The following is a 12198-nucleotide window of genomic DNA, read 5'->3' on the forward strand; positions in this document are numbered from 1 at the left end:
ATATGTTTATTGTTGGCCAACCCTCTAAAATGGAAATGGTCGCGCTATTAAATCGTACTGCTGTCTCCCATAATCCCATGAATATCCGCTATAACTCTTAGCATACCGTTGTTTTATTCGTGTCTCATAAACGAGGAAATGTATCAATTTCCACGCTGGGAATTCAAAGTTCTATTATTAACCGAAACGACACTTTTTATCGTTGCACCGATGAAAACAAAAAAAGCTTTCAGCAGCTGGGAAAAAAGAGGCGCGTATTCGAGTCGGAATGTCATCCAATCAAAATTTGTAGCATTTTTTAAATTGAATTGCGTAGAATTCAAATTGGTGATAACTAAAGAAACGAAAACATAAAAGAGATTCGTTTGCCTCGCCAAACACTCTAACGAATATTTTAAACGTTTAATACATTTCTGCATGCTACATACATTCTGTACATTCCGAAATTTGTAGATAACAAAAATTCATAAACACTCACAGTTTACTTATTATAAACGATGATTTCTTATAACTAGAAAGAGAAAGACAAAGGGTCGATAGACATAGAGAAACATCAGATTCTGAGGTAAACCTGTGGCTCACAAGCGACATCCTTTCTTTTCCAGGACACCCAGAGGACCTGTCGTCTCGTCTGGAAGAACGATGGCGCGGAAGTGTGTGAAACGTAAGCGATCTCTCTGTACCGTGGAAACATCGTTGGAAAGTCGGTTCTGGACGCGATCAACAGCGAAAGCATGGAACAGAGCGGGCAAAGCTGAGGCGCAAAATGTCGAATCGGGTGAAAGCCGAGTATCAACGCTTGCGACGTGATCCGGATCGATGCCGATCTACCGGTGTGTGGACGATCGATTTCACGGAGATTACGAAACGGATGTGTTCGAATTCGAGCCACGTACCACGCTGAGTCGAACAACTCCTGGAGGAAATCTTTGAGGCTTGACTATCATCCAAGAGGGAAGGTGTGGATGCTTTCGTAGCCAATAAACCGATTCGCCGGGTGTTCGATTCAATTAGCGACCTGGGAGAAATCGAGAACGAAGGCGCCGTTGAAGCCACCTTCCTCGCCAAGTGGAAAAAAATATCTGCCAAGCAATATGCCTGCAACAACAGTGGTACGCGTGAAAGAGGTCGCGCTTCGGGCGACCGACTGCTTCCGCGATGAAATCCTATTAATCGAGATGAAATCTCATTAAGGCCGTGTCGCCCCTCTGCTCTAGGGGTGAGATCGACGAAGCAGGCCGTCACTCGCGCCGCGGAAAATTAACTGTTCGGCCGCGAACACCGCAAGAAAAGCGGCCAAGAAAGACGGAAGGAATAAAAGAGAGAGAAGCAGCTTTTGCGTGAAGCAACTTGAGACTCGTTTCCTGGCCAATTAGAAACGGTTTTCTGAGGCAAAGGGCCGGGATTAATATGTGCTTTGGACGAGTGCCGCGAGCTGGAAGTTGCCAGAGCGGCGTGAACACCGACGACAGCTGTCGAAAGGAAGACGAGGGGATCGTCGAGCGGTGCTGGTGGTCCTGGAGATCCTATCCCGCGGGAATGGGGATGCTCTTGCCCGACGAGACTTACGAGGAGCGTTCCTCGTCATCGAGACGAAGCTCCTGCCCGAATGTTCTCGCGGACATCGACGAGGTCGAGGCGGCCAAGGCTTTGGCCGCATTCAGAAAGTGCGACGAGTTCCTCAAGAGGCATGGGATCAGGCCGGAGTTCTTCTGCAGGCACAGGGAACGTCTCGCGTTACAGACTTGGCTGTTACAGAGGTCTAAGCTGTCTTCTGGTGAGTCTTAATATAGTTGTCGTTTCTTACAGAAATGTCGGAGAGGTCATTGTATAGGATGATACGCCCTGATTTCAACGCTTGAAATAAAATTATTAGAAATAGTGGGATAGATAAATAAACTGTTAAATTGACACGTGAAATGTGTCAAAAACCAAACTAATTTCTTCAGAACTCGATGCAATTTTTAAATCAATTTCATCGATCAGTTTTGTTATTTCAGATTTATAAAGATTGTCAACTCTAAAATTAAGAAATTCTTACAATTGTTATCGTATCATCGCACAATCACGAGAAAAATCAACTCGTAGATAGTTCTATCGCCGTGGAACATAGGAATTGCAAGCGAACAGAGTATAGGGACGATAAATCGAGTTCCATAACGTTGATCAAACTTGGTTTCATTTTATGGGACTTTATGGGATAGACATCACGATGCACCTGGCTGGCGCGAAGGCTCCGCGTTGCGGGTAATAGATTTACGTAGGAGGAACGAACAATCGCGGATGACAATTTACGGGGAACAGCGAGCGGATCGTTTCAAGCTGTTCCATGCATCGAAAATAGAAACGGTTCAATTGACCGGGATCGGGACGGGACCAGTTAAATCGACGTTTCTCGTTACTTTCACCGACTGTTATTTTGTTGCGGCGGTTTTTTCGCACAATGAAACGCATCGTTCTGGTAATTGGATATCTCTTTCTTAAAATTTATGCTTTTTCACCGGCGTGAATCGTGATCGCTTAGATTTATGCCTGTCCGAACCGAATTCTTTAACAGATATTCTTTGCTTCTAAACTAAAACTTGAAATTACACCTTGAGTTATTTACAATCTGAAAAAAAATCTGTTTAAAATTGAGTAATCGTGTGGAAATACCAGTATGATATACAGGGTGTCCTAGTAGTTTCTTTCTAGCAAACTTAGTGTTTCGGTAAGAGGTCATAATAAAAATACGAAATATTGCTTTTCTGTAGCTCTTGATCTCATGTCAGAGATCGAGAAACTTTCACAGAAAAATATATGAAACAAGTAAATATCGGTACACGTGGTGAACTGATTTGAGTGATTGATTGATTAAGATGGAATAGAATGAAAATCACCTTTCTGAAGTAATGAATTTAATTTCATCGTGTTGTCAGCTAAAACTAGAGAAACTAGAATACCTTGTATATATTTATATATCTATTTTTCTCTCGTACCTCATGAAAAAGAGCTCTACCTGCTGATAGTCGATTAACAGCTAATCGAGTGTGGATCATCGTCAAAGTTGCCTGAAACTGTCGGTCGATTTTTGTATTGACTAAGTGGGGAAACAAGATTCGATCGATAAATAGGGGCCAACGGCATATGGAGCCTCTCTTTGATGTTAATTTCGATTTCGACGGCGGCCGGGTGCCGGCGATAATTTTGTTAGCCGGGCGTACTTAACGATCGCGGGCCCGTGAAACGCGGAAATATCGCAGTTCGTGCCGTGACCGCCGCGAGACTACCGGAGGGCATTAATTTTTGTTTTTAACGAGCTTTGCGTATTTATGCAGCGGGCCGCATTAGCACAATTGATTTAATGCGGCGCATTAATCTAGCCCTGTTCAGGCTCGTGTAAATTATGATTGGAAAAGTTAATTTGTTTCTCTTCTGTTGTCGTCGACTCGGAAACTATTCTTCATTGATCAGATTTTATAGTAATTTTCATCCTACTTTCACTTTATTGTTTGTCGCATTTTATTGCCCTTCCTTTGTTCCATTGTTTGTAGTGATTAACACATTAAGAATCGACGTGGTATTTTACTCAACATTTCATTTCCAGTTGTCTTTCTCGCTTTTAATGTATGTTATTCAATTCTGTCTCTAATATCGTATTTATAAAAGGCAATTGAAAGGATTTGCTTGATATTTCTTTCTCCATATTGATCAGACAATCTTGCGAAGAAGATTTCAATGTAGCAGTTGAAATCTTGGATAAAATCAAATTTTCATGTAAACGTCTGTAATCAATTCCAAATACTAAAATATAATCATGAAACTATGAAAATCTATTATAGAATAAAATCATCTGAACAAACATGGAGTTTATGTATCTCACTCTCAGAAGAAAATTCTATCATTTATCCACCTCTTCAATTAGTATTATTATCTTACTATTTGGGTTGGGCGTGACCGAGAAACAATTTTCATTTAGTCTCGTAATAGCAAGGTTTTTAAGTATCTACTATCCTTTACGGGATAAGAATGTTTATGGAGATAAAGTATGCGGTGAGGAAAGAATGTAATTAAACCATAAAGAGCGCCAGTTGCGTTCTTACGGTTTCGCGTTTTTACGCGCAAAATTTAATGCGAATGGATTACGCGCAAACGTGAGCAACGTCTGCGAAAACGTAACCACTTCTGGTTTTCTCAAGAGGTGAGCTGTTGCCTATTTAGGAACAACCTCCGAAAACTTTTACACGGTAATAAATATTGCTGTTACACTGAGTTTTCCGCGTAATTCGGAAAGCTTCCGCAACTCGAAATTGGAATTAAGTCGTTCCCGAAGACTACTATATTCGATTTTTCTTCCTCCCTCAAAATTTTAACGTAAACCTTTCCCTTCTATCATCTTTCTAGCCAGTCTAAATAACGCATTCATCAGAAGTTTCGAAGCTTTCTATATCTCCCAACGATTATCTCTCGTAGAATCGCTTCGTCATGCAAATAAGTGTTTAGCCCGTCGACAATAATTGACAACGCAATTCCCATGTGGCATAATGTTTCGAAATCGGATCGATCAGCGTAAATACGATGTGTTTGTTCGTTCTCTATGTCTGAACGCGACAAATTATGGAACTCAGCACCTCGAGCCATTACACCTTGTATTTCGAGTAAGCGTTAGTTTAAGAGGCGCTGTTACATCATCATCGCGACGCCAGTTAATGTATCAAAGAGCTAGTTGAACGCGGTAACATTCCCGGTAATCTTGTCTGACGCCTAGAACGAATACTCAGAGTGAATACAGAAAGTTCCGTGCCGGATCTGGTTTCGTTAAAATGCCTCCTTTCTGGCGAACTGCGTATTAACAAGTTTCGTGTCATACGTACTTACTGTTGGTCGTACATGTTCAATTTACCATTCACCCTGTTCTGAACATAAACAGTTCTATTACGATGTATTATTATCGTTTGGTTTGAAATTGATCAATTTGAAAATGGGGACAAACGAACCGAGAACGTAAACGCGGAATATAACAATCTCCTTTCATCATAAGTCACTTCTGTTATCTTATGTTTCGCTTTCGATATTGTTTCGCAATGAAACTAACACAGTGCTATCTGAGAATCTTGGACCACTTACGTTTAATCTAATTTACGTTTAAATTAAATTTATGTGTTAATTTATATGTTGTAATTTATATGTTTTTTTACCTATATCACTGTATAATGTATCGCTATAAATTTGAAGAAAAATTCAATTTTCGCACAGCCTCTTTATCTCTTAATAACAAGCATATGGACTTTTCATGCAAAGCTTTCCTATAATTATACCGTTCTTTTATTATTTCCTCTAACTTTTTAATAATTTTTACGTGTCATGTAAAAAGATTTGTCTATCTCTTGATCCGCTTCTTCTTCGAGTTCTATCCGAATAATTTCAAGCGTGTATACTGTACCTGCATTACCCCCTTAGCTAAAGGAAGAAATCAATGAGGTAGATAGAGGAGATTCTTCGTTCTGATTCGAAATCTCATTATCGTTGCGCCAAGTTCTCTCGGATGCTCTCTAAGATAGCTAGCCAGGTGCGTAGATCAAGAGATAAGTTTTCTCCCCTTTAATCACGGACAAGGTAAACTTTTCTTTTCAACCAGTCAGTCGAAAACAGAAGGTCCCGCCGTTCTTTAACCGTGCAAGAGTAACTGGCGGCGTGTTCTCAAGGAGCTGCAACTTTTCAAAAGTTTCTTAACGATCAAATCATCGGGTATCAGGGTTCGCTCATCTTTCGCGTGCATTCGAATTCTCCGGCGGAAGTCCGTCGTTCCACCCTCGAACTATCCAAAGATCTTTTGCTCTCTCTTTCGCGAGACAACATTCTGAACGTTTAATTAAATATTCCTTCCTCGAGACTCGGTAGTATCTGTTCGAAAAATCAGCCTCTTTGACTATAGTCGAATTATCTAACTGTGTAGAAAGCAATAGCTCGCTAGAGTTTGAGCTCGTGTGCAACTTTGAAGAAATTCGGTTATTGATCATTCACTTCGATTCTTCTGTCTTTATAATATCTTTGCTAAACTGCTGAATATTAAATAATTTTTTGGAAATTGTCGGGATCAGAGGACTAATGAACTTTCTATAATTTGTAATTGGTAATTGACTCGAGATAAACTCCCCTCTCAGTTGTTCTAGGGTTAATTCTCGAAAGCAGGACGCTAGATTAATTTTGATTCAGATATTTCAAGTTTATCTTTCCTAAGCCTCATTGATAAAAGATCTAATCTTTTAAATGAATTTTATTATTATATTGAGATATGAAAAGTATATTAATTCGACTCTGCGCCTTGTTACTATATAAAACGTTCAATGCTTTTGACATAGGTAAGCCACCATCCTCTAGGCAAGGGTTAATACGATTCGATTGTGTTATATGCTATCCACCAATTCCTCGCCGGATTGGAAAGAAAATGAAACCTGCCGATTACCACAGCGTGGAATACGCAATTACGAGTAAATTCCGTGGTGACGTTCGGTTGTTTTCCAGATCAGAAAATAAAGGCTGCGTAATTACGGGGATGGCACCGTGTTTTACAATCAACGTAATCACAACTCGGTCGTAGCCAAAAACGATCGAACAATTAACGTTCGCGTATCGGAGTCCGCGTTTTATCATATTAATCGTCGAACCACGTTTCATGAAAATGCTTTCTAGTCATATATTATTTTCCAATCTCGCGACGTTTGTTTATTACTCACAGGTCTCTTGAAAATTGAATACCGAATCATTCGTCATTTCCTTTTCGTTTCTAGAATAGACAACGCTTCCGTCTCGCCCTTAACTTTCTTCATGCAACTTGTTCCATTTGTCGCCGTTGTCGTATCGCGTCAGCAAGTCACGCGGACAGAATCACGCCAGTGCACTGGCACTCTGGTGATAAAAGAACGGGCGGATATAACCTGTAAACGGAGGAACATGGTGCAGGCAAAAAAAAAAAAAAATTTGATAAAGCACCGGCAATTTTATACAGCGGCCCCCATTGAATATTCCGCGCGCGACGTCGCGCTCGAAACATTTCGAGTTTATCGGTTTATGCCGCGAAATTGATCGGGTCACCGTGAAGATTTACGTTGTTCGCTAATTCCGCTGCGGTGATCGATTCGACGCGATTTCCGGCCGAGGAACGTTGAGGAATAGCTGGCGGTAATATGATTATTTCCATAGGATTTTTAACACTTTTAACTGGGTCGCTTTTTAACCAGGCTCTGTTATACGTCACGGAATTAAAAATTAATAAAGATAAATGAACACCTGGCTAGATTGCTTTTAATCCTAAACTAGCGAGGGTAAATATAATTTATCTTTCCTACATTTTTATAATATTCCACGATATCATTGTTGGTACTTTTATCAAAATTGCATCACGTTTAAGATTAATCGTCTCGATTCGACAGATCAGATGCTAAGCTTCTCGATGTATTACTAAACGAAGTTTTTGGTTTGTGGAAGATAGTCCGATGGTAGAACGAACGTCACTCTGGACGGACAGGCTAATTGGAGAATTCAACGGAACGATCAGCAATCAAAGACAGTAACGCGGAATCGTGGGCCGTGAAACGGTCACGTAAACTTATGTTCACCTGGTGTCAGTCGTGGATTCACGTAATTAGCGTGCTCGCTGGTAATGAAACCCCCATTATGGGCTGGGCCGTCGGTTAATTAGGTTGCACGTTGATTTATTGCGATCGTGAGGTGTTCGGATGATAGAGGCGCGTGGTTGCATCCTACGCGTCGCTTCCTTCCATTGAAATATAAGGGAAAACACAAAAGAGTCGTTTGTCTCGTAATTGAAAGCGTTGCGATGACGGTACCTCGTTTGGTGTTCTTCGTCGGTGAACAAGAGGGTAATAAGTTGCAGTTACGCAATGGCAGATGAGTATTAAGATTGATTCCTCAAGTAGAAATAGGATCGATGTAATAGCAAGTATCCATTGAAAGGAAGTAGAACAGTGCAGGCCGTCGCCGGTTAATGAGTATCTTGACAAGTTAAAAGTATTTTTAACAAGTTTCCTCGATGCGGGTCGAGTGTACTCCAATGAAATTAAAAGTAATCATTTCGAAAATATTTATCGAGAAAACACTCGAACTGTACTTCGTTCGACGAAATAAGCAGCTACTTCTAAAAATATAGTACCGTGCAAAGTTTTATTAGTGAATCCTTGATTTATGAATTTTTTTTTAGAAATGCTTCGATGCGTGGAATATACAGAAAATGAGTTAGAAAATTGCTGAGGAAAAAAATTGTTTAACAAATATTTTTCTTTTGTTTATTTGTTAGCTTATTAAGAAATTACCGATTCTTGGACAATTATTTTTTTAGAAATAACAATGAAATTGAAATAAAACATTTCACGTTTTTACGTTCTTATATTCCATCGTAAAAAGTAAAACATTCCCATTTGTTAGGTCTAAGACCTTTATACAGTACCGTATGTCTCGTACTACAAAGCGCGATCGATATATCGAATAAAAATGACCGTACCAGAAAAGAGAAGAAATTTTTGGCAGATTGCCACGTCAACGAAAGGAAACGTTGTTGACCAGTTGGCTGCACAACAGGTCTTGAATTTACTTAGCCGTGCGATAAATCATAGCGCGCGCTTCTCTCTGTATCGCTGAGGGCTTCTAAGCATCGTTCTCGCGCGCACGCGTTCTCATTCTCAGATTTATTCGGGCAAAGTTATGGACATATTTGTTGTGAAAATTGATATTTCGAGCGCGGCGGCGGGACTGTTTGACGCTGTCTCGCGCGTCGTGTCCACCAACCGAGACGAATAAAATCAATTTCCGGGTCCATTGAGCGTCCGTCATGTCGGTTCTGCGTGCGGAAGGATGCACGTGATCGCCTTTTCCTACGCTTCGCTACGCTTTTATAATAATTTATCGTAGCTTCCGGGCTTCGTCAGGCGTTATGGTTATCGGTAGGCAACCATAATGAACACCATGTCCAAGGATTTTTACGTACAATTTTCGAGTTTAATCGGAACTCTTTATGGCGCAAAGAGATGATAAGTCAAGCAACAATCTTTTGCGGTTGCAAATTATTAAATAAACCAACTGTGTTTTTAAGTAATAATATATATTAAACATGTATTAAGTAATAATATATATCATACATGTGGAATATACATATAGTATATATACAATTTGAAATTACGTGTATTAAGGATGTGAATTAAAAATCACGAAATTGTGGAAAAAGATTTCATAATAATATATATTCAAACTCAAATGTAAAATTTTATAACACAGAAAGTAGTATCGCTTATTAATATACAGCATTATAGGTACCGAGAAATGGATTCATAATCGACATGTTAATTCTTATTATTAATGTATCTACAATATCTATAGTAGTCTCAGTATTAAACCAACTAACCACTCTGAACAATTTCATGCAGGAAATTATCGTGATACATACTAGAACTGATCATGCAACATTGTTGGATTGAGAAACAAGGAACGTATGAAAAACATGATTGTCGGCTTAATCCGATATTAAATTGAAACGCGTCGATTCAAGGCGTTTATCCCGCTCAACGAAGTATGTGTTCTGCCTGCGACCACGCGAAATAGGGATTAGTCGGTCGAGTCGTGAATTATTTTAACGATGCGATATAGGGGATCGGGCAACAGTTCTATTATAGGATTGTCGCAGAGTTGAATGCCGTGGATTTCTCTTTGTCTGGTTTTGGTGTTGCCATTGATTCGTTGAAAAGATAAACCTCGTGAAATCCAAATGGAAGCTTCCTCGTATCGTACACGAGAATCTCGAGATCCTTTAAAATCCGTCGTTTACCGCGGATCATGGAGCAATTTCTCAACAAAAGGAACATTTGTTGCGATCGGTGAATACCCATCATAAGGATCGTTGAAACAATTATGACTGCGAGCGTGACGATTTTATGGATGACGTTTATTTCGAGGTTCTCTTAATTATCAGGCGGAACCGAAGTTAATCGGAGACAGTCCCTGTTAAGTTTATTTTATTTTTAGTCGCCTTTACAATTTCTTTCTCCAATCGATTGATATTGTTGAATTCTGCTTTTTAACATTGCCATTGCGAAGAGAAATTCCAAAAATTTGCTTAATATTTCTTTTCCCATTACATATTTTTTCTTTCGCTAATATAAATTCTATAATATAATTTCACGAAGTATAAAAAGATTGAAATATCTTTTTCAAATTATGGAAATTCCTCCACGCGCCTCTGATTTGTGTAGTAAGCTTCTATGAAATATCGTGATACATTTTTTTGAACGTTGTCAAAATAATATGTAGATTATTTTATCTATATTCCCCAGGTATATTCCGTTGTTGCATAATTTCGTTATAGTTAACAATCTCTTTCCTGATTATCGTAGCTATTCCTCGTGTAATTGTGTGAAAAGGAAAAGACCTATTACCTTTGAAAATCAATCCTGGGCCAAAGGTCGTATATTCGAAAATTTTCCACTGACCAAGAAGAGGAATTTGTTCTCGCCGATCGCGAGGCGAAAAGTTGAAATAAAGTGAGAAATTCTCGCAGCAATCGTGTCTCAGGATAATATTGATCGCGGAATACTGGCGCGGCGCTACGATTAAATATTTGACGACGACTTTCTATCCACGGCCAGATTCTTTATTTGGGGTTCGATAACGGTGTTTGTCCGAGGAAAGGGGATTAAAAGTGGCGTCCGTACAAATTGTAATTACACGATTAAATTACTGGTGGTTTCTTTCATTTTTCGTCCCTCTTGAATTTATCGTAAGAATCAAGAGTTGATTTACTTCGAAAACAGACCGATTTCCAAGCAGGAAGTCTGCGATCTGCTTTTTTACAAACTCAAGATGACTTCGTATAGATTATGTCGTAGCTATCGCAACCAACCGTATGTTACCCTTTTAACACGTTATGGAGATATCTGGCGTTTCGTATTTCACAGTCAGGGGTTTTTAGATTTTTATCGTTTCTTCATTAATAATCTTGCAATATAACCCACTCCTTTTTGTTTTAACTATTTCTAAAGGCAGTAGTTTTTCCTTAAATATATCATATTTCGATGTTAAATTAAAATTTGCTTTTACTTACTTTTAAACGAAACCACAAGCGATTTCGAAATATTTCATATAACAAAATTACTATCTACCGATCGTAATAAATATAGATAATAAAATGGCTGCAATGCGTTGAATTTTTATCTGTCAGGATATTATGTCGGTTGCTGTTGTTCCGATGGTTTGGTCGCGAGGGGTTGGTCTTTTCTTCGAAAAAGAGACTTAGACGGACGAGCTCCCCTAGGAAAGAGAGAAAAGAAAGAAGGGCGAGGATGGAAATTTCATCGGGATTTATTAGCCACGGGAAATCGACTGGGGCTCGTAATGACCGAGGCATTACTAATGGAGCGCGAGGGGGGTAAAAAAGGGCGGAACTGGCTGCCAACGTAACAACGCTGATGCAAAAGCGAACAAAATGCCGTCAGGTGTTGCACCCATAAATCACACCGCGTACGTACCACCTTTCTCAGTCTTCGTCGTGACGTGGCGCGGCACATTGCCGCTGTTTCGCGGCGCGTTGCATCGGCCACCGATGAATTCGATAAATAAAACATGCACTGGGAACCGGGTCACCTCGGCTTCGAGCACAGATTTCCGCGCTGATGGTCTTGGTCTTAATTTAACTACGTGGTCTTTTCATACCACACATTTTATCTTACATCGTATAACGTCATACAAAATTTAACAGCCTGTATTCTTTCGCTGATTGAATTTTTTTTAGCAACATCGACTTCTTTTGACGAGTTTTGCTTGTATAAGGAAGCTTCAGTTTCTAACGATGTATATTTTATTCTATACACAAAATGTATTTCTATACCCCCATGAATCAAAATTTACCACGTACCAGGTAACTATTTAAAACGCACATGTAATATTCGCTTTTCTACATTTTTGGTAGTGGTAGTCAGTACTTTGAAACATTAGAGAAGTGTACACATTTTCGACCGTAATTCATAACTCTATTAAACTGGCCAAAGAAAAGAGAGGACCATTTTATGATGGTGGTATAACGCTTGATATTTTTTAAATTTTTGCAACGTTCCCCCTTTATAATATTTTTCAATATTTGAATCGTGCTGCTTTCGCGTAATTTTGAGTATTTTTTCACCGGCCATTCTTGTGCAATCGTCTATTTCAAGAGTA

The 12198-nt window shown here is 39.4% G+C and overlaps 1 protein-coding gene across 4 annotated transcripts in view; it reads left to right on the forward strand.

Moving 5' to 3' along the window:
* LOC126913876 (unconventional myosin-IXb) overlaps positions 1 to 12198 on the forward strand; it is a 90598-nt gene that overhangs the window by 30741 nt on the left and 47659 nt on the right. For all 4 annotated transcript variants that reach the window (XM_050717122.1, XM_050717121.1, XM_050717124.1 and 1 more), the window contains one exon: positions 606 to 1777. In XM_050717122.1, coding sequence (XP_050573079.1) covers positions 1411 to 1777 — 367 coding nt within the window. In that variant the 5' untranslated portion in view covers positions 606 to 1410. The remainder of the gene's footprint in view (positions 1 to 605; positions 1778 to 12198) is intronic.

The sequence above is a fragment of the Bombus affinis genome, chromosome 2, assembly GCF_024516045.1.
Source record: "Bombus affinis isolate iyBomAffi1 chromosome 2, iyBomAffi1.2, whole genome shotgun sequence".
Taxonomy (NCBI): Eukaryota; Metazoa; Arthropoda; class Insecta; order Hymenoptera; family Apidae; genus Bombus; species Bombus affinis.